The 20,041-nt window shown below is 47.2% G+C and overlaps 1 protein-coding gene across 2 annotated transcripts; it reads left to right on the plus strand.

Annotated features, from left to right (window-relative positions):
* The first annotated feature begins 10,886 nt into the window (after positions 1-10,886).
* LOC309358693 (protein S100-A14-like) lies at positions 10,887-18,748 on the plus strand. Of its 2 annotated transcripts, XM_081892086.1 has the most exons (4): positions 10,887-11,024; positions 11,344-11,509; positions 16,264-16,410; positions 17,853-18,748. In XM_081892086.1, the coding sequence occupies exons 2-4, from the start codon at positions 11,480-11,482 to the stop codon at positions 17,982-17,984; spliced, it is 309 nt and encodes a 102-aa protein (XP_081748212.1). In that variant the 5' UTR covers positions 10,887-11,024; positions 11,344-11,479; the 3' UTR covers positions 17,985-18,748. The 2 variants fall into 2 exon arrangements, with proteins under 2 accessions (XP_081748212.1, XP_081748211.1); XM_081892085.1 differs by lacking the exon at positions 10,887-11,024 and having other exon boundaries at positions 11,257-11,509.
* The last annotated feature ends 1,293 nt before the right edge of the window (positions 18,749-20,041 follow it).

Here is a 20,041-nt window from a genome sequence, read left to right on the forward strand (position 1 = left end):
CAGCCACTCTAGGTGGCTTCCAACAAAATATTAAACTACAGTAATGCATCAAACATTAAAAGCTTCCCTAAACAGGGCTGCCTTCAGATGTCTTCTCAAAGTCTGGTAGTTGTTTTTCTCTTTGACATCTGACGGGAGGGCGTTCCATAGGGTGGGTGCCACTACCAAGAAGGCCCTCTGCCCCCTGTAACTTGGCTTCGCACAGTGAGGGAACCACCAGAAGGCCCTTGGTGCTGGACCTCAGTGTCCGGGTTGAACGATGGGGATGGAGACGCTCCTTCAGATATACTAGACCGAGGCCATTTAGGGCTTTAAAGGTCATCACCAACACAAGCAAGGAAGAGGGAGCATGATTGAGGTGTATAAAATCATACATGGCGTGGAGAAAGTGGACAGAGATAAGTTTATCTCCCTCTCTTATAGCACTAGAATTTGTGGACGTCCAATGAAGCTGGTGGCGCTGGGGTGGCGCTGTGGGTTAAACCACAGAGCCTAGGACTTGCCGATCAGAAGGTCGGCGGTTCGAATCCCTGCGACGGGGTGAGCTCCCGTTGCTCGGTCCCTGCTCCTGCCAACCTAGCAGTTCGAAAGCACGTCAAAGTGCAAGTAGATAAATAGGTACTGCTCCGGCGGGAAGGTAAACAGTGGTCCCGTGCGCTGCTCTGGTTCGCCAGAAGCAGCTTAGTCATGCTGGCCACATGACCCGGAAACTGTACGCCGGCTTCCTCGGCCAATAAAGTGAGATGAGCGCCGCAACCCCAGAGTCGGTCACGACTGGACCTAATGCTCAGGGGTCCCTTTACCTTTACCTTTTAACTCAAAGTGACTTACAAACAACAGGCAGGCAGACAATAAACCCCAAATAGATCGGAGGAGGCACAAGAAGAAGGGCCTCAGAAGATGATCTCAGGGTCCAGGTCTGATGTGAGAGAGGTGCTGCTAGAGGTATTGCAGTCCTGAGCCGTCTAGGGCTTTATAGGTCAAAACCACTTTCAATTGGGTGCAGAAATGAATCGGTCACGACTGGACCTAATGGTCAGGGGTCCCTTTACCTTTACCTTTAATGAAGCTGAATGTTGGAAGATTCCAGACAGACAGAGGAAAATAGTTTCCCACCACAAAGTGAATAGTTAATCTAGAGGACTCATTTCCAGAAGAAGCATTGATGGCCACCAACTTGGATGGCTTTAAAAGAGGATGGGGCAAATTCATGGTGAAGTCTGTCCATGAGCCATAATGACTACCGATATGCTAAACAGGCAATGTGCTTTTAAACATCAGTTTTTAGGAATCACAAGTGGTGGGTGGGAGTTGCTGTTGCACTCAGGTCCTGTTTGCAGGCTCCCCAAAAAGTTAGCTCTCGTGAGAACAGGATTCTGTACTAGATGGGCATTGGCTTGAACCAGCAGTCAGGTTCTTCTGAAGTCCAGGAACAGTCTATTCGGATTCCTGGGTTCTTAGGGTCTTTATCGTACAATTTCAACAGCTGTGGGAAGTAGGCATCAGGTTTGGGGTGACAGGCTATAGGGCACGACTGAGAAACCTGTGACTCTCCAGGCGTTGTTAGACTACAACTCCCAGTGTTGTTGCTGCAAGTGATTGTCGGTTCTTATTTTAGGCTATTGGCGAGCACCTACTCATTAGCACCCAGGACAATCTGCTTAGTCCTTCATTCTTCCTCACCCTCTGCCACCCCTAATCTCTTGCAATTGTGTTTTAAAGTGGGTGTGACACCTTGCATCTCCCTGCCAATGCCCCCCCAACCCAAATCATGCCAGGGGATAATTTTCTCCTGACACCAGTCAGTATATCTGCAGAATCATTGTGTCATTGGTCAAGGGGTGGGAAAGAGTGATCTTGGCTGTATGTGACGCTCCCTCTTGGTTCTACCCTATCCCTTCCGTTTTCTTCCCACCCTGACCCCCAAGCCTACATCAGAAAAATGCTATTAATGAAACTGCCGGCACCCCGACCATTGGCCTGACTGCCTGGGGCTGGTGGGATTTGGAGTCCAACAATGTCTGGAGGGCTGCAGGTTCCCTATCCCTGTTCTAGGGAGGAAGATTCGAGAGGAGACGCTTCAGGACCTGGGAGAGCTCCTAAGGGAGGGAGGTGGTCTTGGAGCAAGGTCTTTAATTAGGGGCAAGGAGGAGGCTCTTCAGGACCTGGGAGAGCTCCCAAGGGATGGAGATGTTATTGTCACTATCAGAAGTGCTAGAGCTTCCTAGCTCCGAATGCTCTGCCTCCCATATTGCCCCCTCACTTTGCCTCATGGTGGGGGCCTGCTCTTTAGGGTGAGCTGGTCCCAGCACTACTCCTCCCTATCACTAACGCTCCTCCAACCTGGGGCTGCCACTTTGCAACCTGGACAAAAGCTAAATGAAGCAATACAACAGGAGATGTGGCAGTAGTTCACCCCCAACCCCCATGCCCTGCTCTTCCTTGGGTCTTGAGACCCACTCTCCACTCCCCTCTGTTGTGGAGAGGCCATTAATATTATAAGAACATATGGACATAAGAAGAGCTTTGCTGGATCAGGCCATTGGCCCTCTGCCCTCCTGCGTTTCCCAGCAACTGGTATTTAAAGACATGCTACCTGCAGCAGTGAAGGGAGAACATAGTTGTTGTGGTTAGTAACCACACTATACTATTGATACTCCATTGTTACTACTGATACTCCATTGATTTGTCTAATTCTCTTTTAAATCCATCCAAGTGATTTCATTATATATGTTTATTTTTCAAATGATTGATTTTATCTTAAGTTTGATAATGTTACTGTTTTTGCTGTCCTTTATCCTTTTTTGTGTTTATTGCTATATATTTTATTTCTTAACTGCCAGGGACTTTTCATAGCAATGATTTAAATGAATAGAATCATAGAATTGTAGGATGGAAGGGACCCTGAGGTTCATCTTATCCCAACCCCCTGCAATGCAGGAATGTGAAGCTCTCCCAAACAGGGATCAAACCTACAGCCTTGGTGTAATCAGCACTATGCTCTAACTGATTGAGCTACTCAGTGGTCCATTTCATTTTGCTACTTGCAAACTGCTTAGAAATATTCTTTTGAATTAAGTGGTATATAAATCTGGCAGCCCCTTCCTCGAGGCTGCAGAGGTGGAGGAGGAGCCAGAAATCAGGTCCTTTTGCACCAATGAGAGTAAGATGTGTCTACCTCTGTTTTTTTTTAAAAAAAATAATATTTATTCAGAATTTCATAAAAACACATTTTAAAAAAGTAACACAAAAAGGAAAAAAAAGTACAAATCTCGAATTACATCTTTTCAATTACTTATTTCTTGGACCTCCTCACGCCTCCCTTTTTGCATTCCACTTCAATTTGTTATTCCGGCAAATTCTTCCCATATTTTTCAATTTTAATTTAAGTGATTTAACTTGACAAAGATTTAACCATCTTATTAATTAAATCCATATATCCTTTCCATCTTTTACACATAAAATACCTTAACATTTCAAAGTTTAAACCATATTTGTACATTACTCCTTGAATCCTTTCTACTAAAGCCAATTGGTTCCTTTTCAGCATGTTCCTAATATTCCATTAATGTTATAGGAATTCCAAAAGATAAAAAGAATTTTTTCTTATTATTAACTTTTCTGATCCAACATCCCTTTTTCCTGGTCACGGGTTATGTCAGTCCCTTCAACCCATCACATCCAGTCCACCAATCTGGTGGTCTTATGTCCGAGGCCCTTAAGTCTCTTCTATGCCCCTTCTGCAGATTTTCTTGTTCTTGTTTGTATTTACAAACAAGATGTGTCTACCTCTGGAGGGGGCAAGGTGGAGCATCTGTTAAGACAGAGGACCAGCTCGACAGGTAAGAGAAACACCTTTGGCTTCAGGCCAGTGCGAGAGAGCCCAGGAATGACAACCTGCTGTTCCTTTGGAGCCGGAAATGATTTCCAAGATGCGTATTGTATAAGGAGGCTGATTTCGGCAGGGCAAAGGAATGCGCCTTGGAATTTAACCCCTGAGGGTGTTGCTCCGCCACAGGTGACCATGACAACAGGGGCGTCTCCTGAATCCACACAGCCTCTGATTCCAAGCTTTGTGTGGGCACAGAGGAGGGACCAGTGGCACTTGAACCGCAGGCTGCTGGTTCACGCAAATAAGCTTTGCCCATATGGACAAAAGCATCCTTCCCATCCTATATCCACAGAAAATGTTCACAGTATAGAAAGATTCCCCATGCACTCATGGAGCTGTCCCGTGCGCAAGTGCCTTTCCCGGCCCTTATCCACATGGAAGCTTCCCTGTGTGCACATTGGGCTCCCACATTCTCAGGTGCCTCCAAGATGCCCACACAAGATAGGCATGAGAATGACCATAACTCCTGCTTGCCCACCCGCTCCAAAACCAGCACCCATAAATTGAGTGCCTCTGAATTTAGAGGGCGCATAAAGCCACCATGATGAGTTGTAGTCATTGACAGACCCTCTCCTGCACCTGTGGTTTGTCTAATTTCAGCTAAGTTAGGGAATGGGCAAATCTATGTCATTTTTCCAGTTCTCCACATCAGTGTGCATTTGCATTTAGGGCAAATTTCTCCTAATATGCAGGGTTTGGTTTTGGTTTTGCGAAACAATGCTCCCTTCTGCAAGGCATTCCTTTATGCTCTTTTTACTCACGCATGCATTTCCCTGAAAACTTTATTATCTGTTTTTGAAGCTTGGCTGGGGAACCGCACTGCAAAAGTTAGAGAAGGAGGGATTTGAAGAATATGTTTTTGGTTCATGCACTCTTTCAGAAAGTTCAGGGTAGATTGTTAATGGTAAAGGGACCCCTGACCATTAGCTCCAGTTGCGGACGACTTTGGGGTTGCGGTGCTCATCTCGCTTTATTGGCCGAGGGAGCTGGCGTACAGCTTCCGGGTCATGTGGCCAGCATGACTAAGCCGCTTCCGACGAAAGAGAGCAGCACACGGAAACACAGCTTACCTTCCCGCCAGAGTGGTGCCTATTTATCTACTTGCACTTCATGCTTTCAAACTGCTAGGTGGGCAGGAGCAGGGACTGAGCAACGGGAGCTCACCCCGTCGCGGGGATTTGAACCACTGACCTTCTGATCGGCAAGCCCTAGGCTCTGTGGTTTAACCCACAGTGCCATCAGGGTAGATGGGCTTGCTTTTAAAGGCAAACTGAATCCTAAGAACATAGGGAGAGACTGCCTGATCAGGCCAATGTCCATTTAATTCAGCATCCTGTCCAACTTGTGGAAAACCGGCAACTGGTATTCCGGAGTGGTAATGTCTCCGACCACAAAGGTCTATATTTTTAGGACCCACCTGATGTCTGTGATTATAAGCTGCCTTAAACTGTTAACGTTGAGTTGTAACTGTTGTCGCCTGCCCTGGGACCTTAGGGTGAAAGGTGGGTAAATGAGACTGAGAATAATAATCCTGATCGGTTAACTCTCTTTAATTAAAGGCTCCTGTCTAGGGTCTGTCAACGCAAACAGAGTGCTAGATTTTATTACTGGGAAATGATTATATGTGGTTTATACAAATTCGCAACGGATATGTCTGTCAATGACTGTTAGGCGAACCAGACTGTTAGGCGAACCCAGAGGCAACCCTGTACACTCACAGCCACGTCCAGGGAACCTGTGGCCCTCCAGTTGTGGCTGGACTCGAATTTGCAGCATGCCCAGCAGTCAGCATGCTTGATAAGCAGGGGCTGGTGGGAGTTCAACAACATCTGGAGGGCCACAGGATACCCCTAGCAGGCTGGATTCAGCAAGAGTGGTTCCTTACATCAATGCAGTGATTCCAAAATCAGCAATGCACACGAGGAAGGGATATTTGGGCTAGGTTTCGAGGGGGGATGCTTAAGGGATGGGGTACAGACATCTGAAGGCAGCCCTGTTTAGGGAAGCTTTTAATGTTTGATGTATTACGGTATTTTAATATTTTTTTGGAAGCCGTCCAGAGTGGCTGGGGAAGCCCAGCCAGATGGGCGGGGTATAAATAATAAATAATAAATTTATTATTATTATTATTATTATTATTATTATTATTATTATTATTTGTCAGGGTTTCAGGGAGAGAAGGGCAGATGGGGGAGGAGACAGAGAGCAAGGGGGAAGAATCCCAGAGAGACGAGGAGGAGGATGACAATGACCAAAGGTCGTCCATGAGTCTGTCCAGTGAGTCAGAGGACTCCCAAAAGGGAGCCCCCCTGGTCAGACCAAGGGGAGCCCAAGGGGGGAGCAATCAGGAGCAGGGGAGCGAGAGGAGAGCCCCCAGTGGGAGTGGGAGATCGGGGCCGGTTTCTCCGCCGGAACGGAGTGAAGGGGGTGGAGTTACCAGTGTGTCAGAGGGAGCAGAGCAAGAAGGAGACAGGGGGAGGAGATCGGAGCAGGGCGCTCTGCCGGAAGGGGCGGAGAGTAGCACCGGGAGCAGTGTAGCGGTCGAGAGAAAGGTCAGAAGCAACGTACGCGCGCCAAGTTCAAATGTGGAGGCGCGCGGAAGTGAGGAGAGCCCTGGGGAGGAGCCCGGCCCCAAAGCGCGAAGGAGGGGGGAAGAGGCGTCAGAGGATTCAGCCTCGGGCGAGTCCCGGCGGGAGGGAACCCAGGGGGGCAGAAAGACCCTGCGGAAGAGGAAGGAGAGGAAGAGGTGGTCCAGCACAAGCCTCTTAAACTGGTGTAGAGGCGGTACCGACTCAGAGGGGACTTCAGCGGTCTAATGTTACAGACGTAGAGCCACGGAGATGGAATGTAAAAGGAGCAATGATCTTCAATAAAGACTTTTTGTAAATAAACTGGATTGGACTTGGGTCTCTTGTGAGCTGGGACCAACGGGTGGCTCTGACATTATTATTACACCCAAAACAGCCCATTGAGGAGTCGACATGAAATGCAGACTGGCAGGCAGAGGGAGGGAGACCTGAATGGAATATCCTGGGAAGGGAATGGCTGGTTGAAGACAAGCACTTGGCACTGAAACTTTTTGATGCAATTTGGAGCTCTCTAAGAGGGCGCTGTTGATGAGGAATTCTTCCCTTTCATGGCTGGTGTACGAGCTTCTCAGGCATATTTTAAGGACCACCTGTGGCTCAGTCTCTACGATAATCCAGATGAGTGTTGCTTGTTGTCTCATGTGTTACAGCAGACTGACTGGCCTCTGCTAGAAGCTGGACACTTAGTGTTCCTGGTCCTATATTGTGGAACACACTTCCAGCAAAGATGCAGCAATAATAACACAGTGGTACCTCGGGTTACATACGCTTCAGGTTACAGACTCCATTAACCCAGAAATAGTGCTTCAGGTTAAGGACTTTGCTTCAGGATGAGAACAGATATTGTGCTCCGGCGGCACAGCGGCAGCGGGAGGCCCCATTAGCTAAAATTTCAGGCTAAGAACGGACCTCCAGAACGAATTAAGTACTTAACCCAAGGTACCACAGTAGTAGTAGTAGTAGTAATAATAATAATAATAATAATAATAATAATAATAATAATAATAATAATTTATTATTTGTACCACGCCCATCTGGCTGGGTTTCCTCAGCCACTCTGGGGGGCTTCCAACAAAGATTAAAATACATTAAAATGTCACACATTAAAAACTTCCCTGAACAGGGCTGCCTTCAGATGTCTTCTAAATGTCAGGTTTATCTCTTTGATGTTAGGGCCTTCCACAGGGCGGGTGCCACTACCAAGAAGGCCCTCTGCCTGGTTCCCTGTAGAATCCTTGTTTTTGCTCACTGGGGAAATCTGGTTTACACCAATCCTGGCCTGACGGCACCAGCTGCCAATTCATTTCTGGGCCCAATTGAAAGTGCTGGTTTTGACCTATAAAGCCTTAGACGGCTCAGGACTGCAATACCTCAAGAACTGACTCTCTCCACATGAGACCTGGACCCTGAGATCATCTTCTGATGCCCTTCCTCTTGTGCCTCCTCCTATCTATTTGGCGTTTATTGTCTGCCTGTCTGTTGTTTGTAAGTCACTTTGTAAATTAAAAGGTAAAGGTAAAGGGACCCCTGAGCATTAGGTCCAGTCGTGACCGACTCTGGGGTTGCGACGCTCATCTCGCTTTATTGGCCGAGGGAGCCGGCATACAACTTCCAGGTCATGTGGCCAGCATGACTAAGCCGCTTCTGGCAAACCAGAGCAGCACACAGAAACGCGTTTACCTTCCCGCTGGAGTGGTACCTATTTATCTACTTGCACTTTGATGTGCTTTCGAACTGCTAGGTTGGCAGGAACAGAGACTGAGTAACGGGAGCTCACCCCGTCGCAGGGATTCGAACCGCCGACCTTCTGATTGGCAAGTCCTAGGCTCTGTGGTTTAACCCACAGACCGACCCGTGTCCCTTTGAGTTACCTTGGGCAAAATAAAGCAATTAATTTAATCAGTGGTTTCCCCCCCTTTTTTTAAAAAAAATGTTTAGGGGCACTCTCATTTTGGCTCAAGAAAACCACCATTTTATAGTTAAAATTGGGGAAAATAAATACAATCAATGGGCAAAAGTACAAAGAACCTCATATTACACAGCTTGACAGCTCACAGTGATTTTCCTACTCATATTGAAATTCTGCCCCTCAATGAGGCCAAGCTTTCATCAGCAAAACACCACACATCCACATTCCACACTGCTTCACACATTAAACGCTCGCTTCCGTCTGAGACTCAGGAAATGCCATGAGAGGAAATGAGGACGCCATCGGGGGTAGCGACGGAACTGACGATTCACCGTGCTAGCGAAGAAACTAAAAATGTTTAAAATTTTAGATTCACAAAATGTTTAGGGGTATGTGTACCCCTGTGTCCCCCCAGAAAAAGCACTGAATTTATTATTATTATTATTATTATTATTATTATTATTATTATTATTATTATTATTAGACTGTCAGACACTCCTTGAAGTATGTCCTTCTATGTCCACAGGCCTATGCAGCTATATAAATTGATGAGCCGATACAGATGGAATAATCTATCAATTTCAGTCTCTCTCTCGGGTCGCTGGGAAAAGAGGCAACTCTGGAAATTATAGCACTGTGAAAGAATGGAGGGGGCCTCCTGTCAACTCTCATCACCCTTAACAAATGACAGCTTCCAGGATACTTTAGGGGAAGCCATGACTGCTTAATGTGTTAGTCTACTGCTTTAGATGCACAGGGAAGATGGGGCCTGATTCTCATTTTCCAGTTCTCCACATTTCCACATCAGTTCGCAAATTCTTTTCTTAAAATAACATGAAAATTCACCAGCATTTTAATGCAAATTTTGCCTAATTTGCAAGACAAGTTTTCTGCAAGCCACCCCCCAAACATAATGCATTTCCATACATTCTTTTAATAAAAGTATGCATTTTCCAACATGCAAACTTTACCCAGCGTATACATTTTCATACCTACAACGTGGTTGAAGAACTGCGTTGCAAAATTCAGGGCAGTTCGGATTTCGAAGGAGGGCTGAGTTTCGCTTTGTGTTTTACTTCAGGAAGTGCAAACGAGAGCAGCTGGCCTTTGAATGCAAACTGAATTGGATTTTGCTTCTCTCCCTATTTGACCGGTCACTTTTATGATTATTTGTATTATATTTCATGGTTTGTTGCTTCGCTTGCATTGTTATGACTGTTTATTAAATTTATTCGCTGCTTTTTTTGCCACAGCAATTTTACACTAACATTTATATCCCACCTTTCCTACTCACGGGTGGCTTACATACCGTATTTTTCCGTGTATAAGATCCCTCCATGTATAAGTTGATCTCCATCTGTTTTAACCCAAATAAAGAAATCAATAATTATTGACCTGTTGAGGGTTTTTTAAAGTTTTTTGGGGGGAGGTCGCCCACTGCAAATCTCTCACCTGCCTGCCAAATTGTCGCCCCTGATCACCTGCCCCCCTGCATTCACAATCTGTGAATAAGATGACCCCCAATTTTTGCCTAACAAATTTAAGCAAAAAACATCGTCTTATACATGGAAAAATAAGGCGGTCCTCCTCCTCACTGTTTTGACCTCGCAATAACCTGGTGAGGTGGTTTAAGTTGAGTGAAAACTATAAATTATTAAGCTACCACTTGTCATCTGCTGCTATACTTCAAATCCTGCCCACGTTTTAAGACAACCATGATATTTCTTTTTCAAATATTCTACAACCAACTAACAAATTTTAATTGGATTATGAATAAATGTGCAATGAATCAGGGGGTTGCGCAAACCACTATTCTGAACTATGCTTTTATACGTAAAAGTAAACGTAAAAGACCCCTGGATGGTTAAGTCCAGTCAAAGGCGACTATGGGGTTGTGGCACTCATCTTGCTTTCAGGCCGAGGAAGCTGGTGTTTGTCCGCAGACAGCTTTCTGGGTCATGTGGCCAGAATGACCAAACCGCTTCTGGCGCAATGGGACACCATGACGGAAACCAGAGTGCACAGAATCGCTGTTTACCTTCCTACCGCAGTGGTACCTATTTATCTACTTGCGCTGGCCTGCTTTTGAACTGCTAGGTTGGCAGGAGCTGGGACAGAGCAACGGGAGCTCACTCCACTACGGGGATTCGAACCTCCAACCTTCCGATCGGCAAGCCCATGAGGCTCAGTGGTTTAGACCATAGCGCCACCCGCGTCCCTGCTTTTAGAGGGGGGCGCTGGAGATGAGTTTATGGAATCCATAAGGTGTGGCATCCAAAAAATTGGGAGCCACGGATGTACATTCTTAGATCCTTAATGTTTGGCGATCACTGGGATAGAGCATGAGATGAGGAAAGCGGGAGAGTTTGATAAACTGGAGGGGGCGGGGAGGGAAGAGGAGTCACGTAAACTGGCCTCCTGTCATACCAATTGCTCACCCGCCGCACCGTGACTAAAAAATTAGGAAATGGGTGGAGTTCCACGCTGGCAGGATGCTAGGCGGCGCAGCGAGATGCTTTGCGCCACCACCGCCTCCTCGTATCTCCCGAAGGTGTCTCTTACACCTGCCTTCTTGAGATATAAAACCGTGGCAGGAGAGGCAGTTCTATCCAGCACAGCTGATCCCTTCGAGCAGGTAAGCAGGACTTCTCTCCTTTGGGACTCCTCCGGGGCTCCCATTCCAAAACAGAAGGGGTACAAGGGGTGTTTGCTGTTTGGGATAGTAGCGGCGGTGGGCTTTCCCCTTCCTCCGGACTCCCACCCCTTCCCCGTGAACTCCAATCCTTTTCTCGCTCAGCGGCGTGCCTCATCGCTCCGGACATGTTCAGGCAGCGCTCAACAATTTGCCTTCCCAAACAGGCTCAGACTAGGGTGGGGGAATGGGGAAATAAAAGAGGCAGGATCTGATGGAAAGCTAAAAGTCTCCGTTCTCCCCTTCTGTTGGCCGCACGTAGGAAAAACAGCCGCTTGTTGGATTTCTAAGAGCCTCTTTGCGGGAACTACCCAGCGGATCTCAAGGAACCAACTCGCCACAACTTGCTCCGGAAAAGGGGATTTTTGCCGAACCGAACGAACCGAACCGAATCAACAATGGGCTTTGGTTGCTGCAAGAAGAGAAAGGTCAATTGGAGTGGGGAAATGGGACTGTCTTTCGGTTTTCTGGGGAAGGGAGAGGAGAAATTGTGGAAATCATTCTGTGTTGGAAGGGGGGGTGCGCGTAGGGGTTTTTTTGGGGGGGGGTGTGTGGAAAGGATGCCCTCTCGGATCATCTGTGGATCTTAAACTCAGCAAAGCTTCTGGGAGAAAAGGAGAACCCCATGTCATAGGGAACTGGATTGGGTTGGCTAAAATACAGGGGTCCGTTTCCTTCATTAATGTTCCAGGGATTATAGTAAGCTGTCATTGCTCCATCTACTTCAATGTGGCCTGCACTGACTGGCAGCAGCTCTCCTGCATACAGAGTGCGTACTTTGTACCTTGGCTACATATCTTGCCCATAGCTGTCAAGTGTCCCGCTGCTGTCCCTTATTGATGAGGCTTCATTTGGCTGCTGGCTGGGCTTTCTGCCTTTGGCTCAGAGGGGCTCAGAAGTTGAACATACCAGTGCCCGGGAAATCCCTTATTTTGGGTGCTGATCCCTTATTTTCAAGGCTGCTGGTCCCTTATTTTCAAATCTGTAAGTTGACAGCTATGATCTTGCGCCATAGCTAAAGCCCTCATGATTCTGGAAAAAGGGTTGGTGTGGTTAGGAACACTCTGCCACCGAGACCCAGTCCTTCCCCAGGAGAGAGGGAGAGATCCTCTTGCGCAACCAACTCCCTCTAAGGAAATTTCGGGATCTCCTCGGCCAAACCAGTTCTTTCTAGTTGTGTGAGACGCTGACTTTCTGGGACCTAGAATAGACTTGTCTACCACCTTGGCAAAATTCTAATCTCCTCTGGAATGGTCCTCCTTCTGGGACACATTGAAATGTTTTAAGGAAAAATCTCCTAATGAGAGGAGATTGTTAGGTGGTGTGGGTTTTTTTGGGGGTGGGGGAGAATATCTTGGCAATATTCTTATTAGAAGTGGAGATGGTTGCCAAGTCTAGCGCTGAGTCAGAGTTCATTGTCCTCGCCTAGGATGCTGTTTTCTGGAAATGAGGAGAGAAGGTGGAAAATTTCATAGCAACATAGAGTTGGAAGGGGCCCGGGGTCATCTAGTCCAACCCCCTGAAATGCAGGAGTCTTTTGCCCAATGTGGGACTCGAATCCATGACCCTGACATAAAGAGTCTCGTGCTCTGCCAACTGAGCATGGGCCATGGCTTGTGAAAGGGGAAATCAGATGGCAATGCATAAGCCAGCCTTCTCCCAAGCTGGTGCCCTCTGGGTGTTGCTGGACTACAATGCCCATCGTTATCTCTGACTGTTGGGCCATCCTGGCTGGGACTGATGGAGGTTGTAGTCCAACAAACAACCGGAGGTCAACAGGCTCCCCATTCTGCGCTATACCTCTGCAAGTGCATTTAATATGTGGTCCCTGATTGGTTGGGACATGTGTATACAGCAGGGGTGGGAAGACCTGTGGCTCTCCAAATATTACTGGGCTACAGTTCCTATCACCCCTGCCTGTTGGCCATGTTGGCTGGGTGTGATGAGAGCTGGGACCCAACAAGATTTGGAGAATCACAGGTTCCCTGTCCCTGAACTAAATCATCATTTGCCTTCCTTCTAATGCAGAGAAGGAGAATCCCTCCAGATGTTGTTGGACTGCAACTCCCATTATCCCTGGTCATTGACCAGTGCTGGCTGGGGCTGATGGGAGTTGTAGTCCAACAACATAGGGGCTCCTCATCCCTGCTCTACACCTCTGTAAGTGCATTTGATATGTGATCCCTGATTGGCTGGGACATTTGTCTAGGAAATGGGTGGGCGGGCAGGCTTGTGGCCCTCCAGATGTTGCTGGACTACAACTCCCATCAGCCCTGACCATTGTCCCGTTTGGCTGTGGCTGATGGGAACTGCAGTCCACAAACATCTGGAGGTCACCAGATTATTGGTCTAAACTCCATATGTGTGTGTGCATGAAGGTGAAATTGCAGCAGAAGATGCAGATTAGAAAAACAACCAAGGAGGCACAGATACCTCCTATCCCAGCAGCCCTGAATACGAATAGCACATTGGGTCCAGAATGACATGTCAGCAGGCTCCACAAGTGACTTCTGTCATGGAGACCAGATCCCTCAGCTGATTTTAAATATATATTCTGGATCAACTGGCTTTGCGGTCGGAGGAAAGACGTTCATCCAGGGAAACGCCCAAAAGCTCTGGCTTCTCTTGGCATTCAAACAGGTTTTCCCTGCTGATTTTATATATATATATATATATATATATATATATATATATATATATATATATGGTGTAGAAGGAAGATTTCATATGGATTTTCAGGATTCAAAATGGGATCTCATTTCATTTCATTAAAAAAGATGCTGGCACAGCACAGTCCTGTGCAGGTCTACTCGGAAGTCGCTTCCAGTGACTTCGGTGGGACTCAGTCCCCAATTAAGGGTGGCAGTCGCAGGAAGCAAGAACCTTTTGTTATTTATGGGCTGTTGTCCTGGGCACACTTACTCAAGAGTAAGACCTATTGGACTGGGAATGCTCCTTGCCTGAAACCACTGGTGGTCAGCGCAGGCAATACCAGACAAGATCAGTGTTTCCCAAACCTGGGTCTCCAACTTGGACTACAGTCCCCATCATCCCTGATGGCTGGTCCTGCTAGCTAGGGACGATGGGAGTTGTAGTCCAAAAACAGTTTGGAGAGCACTGATCTAGATGGACCGTGAGGTCTGACTCAATACAGAACAGCTCCCTCCATTCCTGTCTTAATCAGGGCCTTCTTCCAAACAATGAGGACTAGGGCCTTACTTTATTTATAGGGCAAAATAGCAGCACATCTGCTTTCCATGCCAAAGGTCTGGGGCTCAGTCCCTGGCACCCCCAGTTAAAAGTAAATCTGAAAGCAGGGGAGGGCAATAGCTCAAGGGTAGAGAGTCTGCTTTGAATGCCGAAGGTTGCAGGTTCGATTCCCGGAAACTCCAGGTAGGGCTGGGAGAGGCCCCTGCCTGCAATCCTAGAGAGCAGCAGCTGCCAGTCTGTGTAAACAACATTGAGCTACATGGACTCAGTACAAGGCAACTTCCTGTGTAATAATTAGGAAAGGCAAGGGGTGGGAATGTTAAGGTGAGAGGCCACAAACTCTCTCTCAGGCTGGGTCTTGGCGGGCCTGGTGGCATGGCGCTTTTATGGCCGAGAACTGAGGGTCAGGATATGTCCCTAGACACCACAGTGCAAAAAGAGGCCCTGGGTCTTTCCCACTCCACTGTTAATCCTGTTTGCAGTGCACATGATCAGATGGATCAGTTGGCTTTGGAGATTTTTGTGTGCATCAAATAATCGTGGCTGTCAGGATGGGCAAATCATTTCCGTTTCTCTCTATTCCTCATATTCCCAGTCTGAAATTCAGCTCTCTGCATTTCCAGATCAGCTTGCAGGGTTTTCCCTTTTTTAAAAGTCCTCACAAAAATTCGTCAGCACCTCAGTGCGAATTTCTCTTACTATACAATTGTTTTTGAATGCAATTTCGCTGCGACCGGCACATTTCTGCAAAGTCTCCAATATGAGACTTTTCTGCACACGGTTTTTACCAATACCTGTGTTTTTGTACACCTTTACTTGGCCAGAGAAATGCATTGCAAAATTCAGAACAGTGCGAAATTAGGAGGATAGCTGTCTTTCATGCTTGTATTTTGTTTTGTAATGCATCAGTTTGATCAATTTGCCTTTAAATGTGAACAGAATCAGATTTCTCATCCATCCTTTGAGGCTATAGAACGCCCACCTGATGCGCATCTGACACCCACAGTATCATATCAGAGTGCTGATACCCCTCCAAATGTCATTGGACTACAATTCCCATCATCCATTGCCATTAGCCTTGCTGGCTGGGGCTTATGGGAACTGGAGTGCAACTTTGGGGGAAGTACCCTTTGGGAAGCTCGGTCCTCAGCACTGACTCTCCATGCCCCTTTGACTTTTTCTGCTTTAAACAGCCATGTGCCTCTTCCCAATGAATTCTGGGAGCTGTAGTTTGTGAAATAGGATGACAGTTGTTAGGAGAACTACAATTCCCAGAGTTCCTTGGGAAGAGGGATTGATTGTTAAGCCACTCCTGGAATTGTTGCTCTGAGGGGGGAGTAGGGGGTTGCCCTAAGAACTCTCAGTGGCGCCCTTAACAAACTAGAACTCCCAGGATTCGTTTTGGGGGAAGCCATGACTGTTTAAAGTGGGATCATGGTGCTTTAAATGTATGGCACAGCTGTGGCCTTTGTAAAAAAACAACAACCAGGTCTTAAAATGATTTGGAATATGTCCAGCGATTGAAGATAGACTCTGGATATCTCCTGAAGTTTTAGAAGATTCGGGATGGATTTGACTTCAGTTTTCATTCATTCTAATGCAGGCAGAATGTGAGTCAGGAAATGAATGAGTTTCAACATAGGATATGGTAAACAAGGATATGATTCGTTCTGGACTGATATGTTTGTGGACAAGGGACATATCTTATCTGGTCTAGCACAAAAGAGGATGGGTGTTGTGGTTTCCTCTGTAATGGAGCTGGGCTGTTTGGTGCAAATGGAATGGATAATCATCTCCAGATTGCTCACCAAAGATGGTATGCAATCTTGGGAGTCTTAATGGAGTTTCGGGGAGGGTGTAACTGCGTAGGAGGGAGTCGGGCCGGTCTGACTGCCTTCTTTTGAGATCACAGACTTGTGCTGATGCTTTGCGTCTCGCAATGACTCCTCCCCTTGTCTTTCTCCTTCCCCAGAACTCTCAAGAGCTCACCGATGTGGAGAGGGCCATTGAAATCGTCATCAACAACTTCCACTGCTACGCCGTCAAGGGCCGTAAAGAGTGCATCACCCCCAACGAGCTGAGGGACCTGGTGGGACAGAGGTTGCCACATTTAGCAGAGGTGAAGAGAATCTAGACCTAGAATCTAAGATAGACGTCCGCCAGGCGGGTGGCAGAGTTTTTTTGGGGGGGTGTTTCTGTGTTATGTCGGGGAACAATTCCAAACCAAAGGGATGCAATTCCTCTCTTCAGCCTAGATCAGCTTCCCTCAACCTGGGGCCTGACACGTGTCGTAGGGAGACTACAACTTCCACCAGCCCCTTCAGCTACAATGGCCAATGGCCAGGGATGATGGGAGTTGTAGTCCAACAATGTTCTTGGACGCCAGCTTCCATTAGACCTGGACAGCATGGCCAATTGTCAGGGGTGTTGAGCGTTCAACAATGCCTGCAGGGCCTGGTTTTTTGGAGGGAAAGAGAGGCCTAGATCCTTGTTGTGTGACACTCAGCTGTGGAAGTAATGGTAGATGATTGTGTCCACATTCCTCTGATGATGCTTTGATTGCAGCCTTGTTTCTCTTGTTCCATACAAGTCGGGAAGGAGGAATCTGTGTTCTTCCATTTTATTGGACTTCAGTTCCCACAGAAGCTGGCTGTTGGCCTTGCTGGCTGGGGCTGATGGGAGTTAGAGACTAATAATAATAATAATAATACACATCTGGCCTGGTTGCCCCATTCCAACAATGTATGGAAGGCTTGCTGCAGTTTCCCCATCCCTGACACAAACAAATGGAACAGAAACATCCATTGAATGGAGCAGGGAAAGGGAGAGGTGCAGTTTTTCCAAGGAGAAAGGACCCCCCTCCAAAAAATAAAGAAGTACCGTATTTTTCGCTCTATAAGACACACCAGACCACAAGACGCACCTAGTTTTTGGAGGAGGAAAACAGGGGAAAAAATATTCAGAATCTCAGAAGCCAGAACAACAAGAGGGATCACTACGCAGTGAAAGCAGCAATCCCTCTTGCTGTTCTGGCTTCTGGGACAGCTACGCAGACTGCATTCGCTCCATAAGATGCACACACATTTCCCCTTACTATTTAGGAGGGGGAAAGTGAGTCTTATAGAGCAAGAAATACGGTATTTATCACTTGACTAAAAATGAAAAAAGCAACGGAACTTGGTAGATTTCTAATGCAGGGCTAGGAAACCTCAGGTTCAGCCCTCCAGGCATCTCTCTAAGCCTTGCCCCTTCCCTCCAGGCCATGGCCTCTCCCTGCCCCTGCTTGGCAACCTCCCTGAGTGTTTTTGCCTGGCTGGAATGTGTCCTTGAATTCTGGCCATGCCTCTTAACTTGCCAGGATACAGAGGGTGGGTGAGTACGGGACAGAAACTGCCCTCCTGCGCAGAGGTGAAATTATTGACCTTTGCTGCCCCGCCCACTTTTCTCTCTGGGCCCACCTAGTCCAACCCCCCCAAGTCTGGAAAAAGAAACGGCAAACTGTCAATCCAATTTCTGGTTTCCCTGCTGGGTTTTGACAGCTTCTTTCTCTTCTTCAAACAGAGCGTTGGCACATTGGACGATAAGATTGAATGCCATGGCGACGGCGACGAGGCCAAACTGCAATTTGGCGAGTACTGGAGCGTCATGGGAGACGCAGCAAAGGGGTGCCGAGTCACAAAGAGTAAGAAGTAACGCGCACCTCAGAGGATCAGAACCACAAGGCCTCGGACCGTTTACACAGGAAGAACGAGAGACTGTCCGCCATGATGTCAATGTGTTGTCAATGCAGTGTTAATATTTTGGGGTGCTCTCTATCCCCTCCCCTTGCTCGGTTCTGAGATATCAAAGTCTAGAGCTTGATCACCTTTAAGTTGGGAAACTTTCAGTTCCCAGCCCAGGTTCCCACCCTAACCACTCCAGTCCACTCTAGAATGGCATTGTTGTAAGCTTTCCAGCTACACTGACGTTCTCGGTTCCTGACCGCTCAACTCGAGAACCTTCAAACGGAGGAGCTCTGGACCCTTAAGAGGTCATTTTAGCTCACCGTCTGGATGTTTTCTCAAATTTCCTATTTTCTGGTTTTGATAATTCAGGCCAACGCCCCCAAACTCCTCCATACTGTGGGGGAGGAAGGGAAAGGAGAATGTTAGCCACTTTGAGACTCCTTCGGGTAGTGATAAAGCAGGATATCAAATCCAAACTCTTCTTCTGCATGTCTGTCTGTTTGAGATCTTCCAGATCTGATCCAGAACTCTTTGGAGATTTACTTTTAAAATAAATTAGTAGCCCTTGCCTCTAGATTTGTTATGTTTCAGTTCTCTCACCCCTGGATCTAGAATGCCCAGAGCACCATGTTTCCCTCCTCTCTCTAGATCCGGAATCCAGAATACTATTTGCTCCAGACCTTGGAAATGTTATTATTATTTTTAAAAATAAACCTATACATTCAATCCAAAGTTTTGATCTCGGTGGTGGAATTCGTTCCCCGCTTGGCCAGTCCATCTTGGGTTCGCCCGCTTCCATAGCGTTGATGATGCTTCTTCCATTAGCTGTGTTTTCAAGCTCCTGGTCTCCTCCTTGGGTGTTCTTTTAGTCTTCTAAATTCACAAAGCAAAGAAGCTATGGAGTTTGAATTAAATGGATTGGATTTGGCTGTGCCAGATCAGGTGGGCGGAAGAAGATGAGAAGCTATGGAGATTGGACCTAGGCAAGCACTCAACCCGAATTTACGACCACTGGAGAAATGCAAATCTTGGCCCAACTAACTACAACTGTGGCAACATGGGTTGTGATTGAACCAGCCTGGAGAGACTGGATTTATATAGGCTCCGCCCATAACCCACCAGTTCCTGCACTGGCTCCACCCCTTGATCTGCCAGAGTTCCAACGTGGCCCCGTCCTCTAGCCTCCAACATCAGGTCTAGCTGTGTTGAATACAGTCCTTCAACTCAATGCATTTGAAAGCTTTGAGTGGTCTTCCCTTCACCTCCTGATAAGCCACGAGGGGGTGAATTCTTGGAAGATCCAGTTCCCTCTTTCCAATACTTACTGTGGCCCTTCAACTCGTCTCTGCACAATTTACCAGGGGCCTAAGGGAGAGGGTGCAAAGCTCAGGGGTAATGGCTTTCAATTTCCTCACCTGGAAAGGGAAGCGGAGGCTAGCGGTTAGAGCAAGAGGCTAGGAGTTGGGGCTGTGTGTGATTCCTGGGTTGGAGAGAGCAGAGGTTGGGTAGCAAAGGGCGTTCTGGGTTGGGGTTGACGTCTACACTGGACAAATCAAATGGGTCTGAGATCTAAACACTCGCCAAATGGGAACCACCATGAAATGCTTTGAAGAAACCCTTCCCTGCAGCCAAATCTGGTATGCCGTGGTCATCATGAAGCTATCCACCGAGTGTCCAAGTTAGGTCTGGATCCGTCCCATTCCTTTCCATCTCATCTGGCAAGAATTATCCTCGGTTTCCATAGTCTGGGCTGGGCGGATGGCCAAACGTTTTGACCTCTTGTGTTGCTTGTCATATTATTATTATTATTATTTGTATAAATCCACGAAATAAAGAAATAAGGAAAGAAAGATTGCAGCAGGCTCGTTGTCTTTCCTTCATCGCATCTCGTTTAAGGGACAGGATCTTTAAGGATGGATCCATGTTGTTGCTAGCCTGGCAGGATCCTGCCTTGCTGAAACGATTCTAGATCTCTAACGGTAAAGGTAAAGGTAAAGGGACCCCTGACCATTAGGTCCAGTCATG

Source organism: Podarcis melisellensis (assembly GCF_964234715.1).
Source record: "Podarcis melisellensis genome assembly, chromosome: 16".
Classification (NCBI taxonomy): Eukaryota; Metazoa; Chordata; class Lepidosauria; order Squamata; family Lacertidae; genus Podarcis; species Podarcis melisellensis.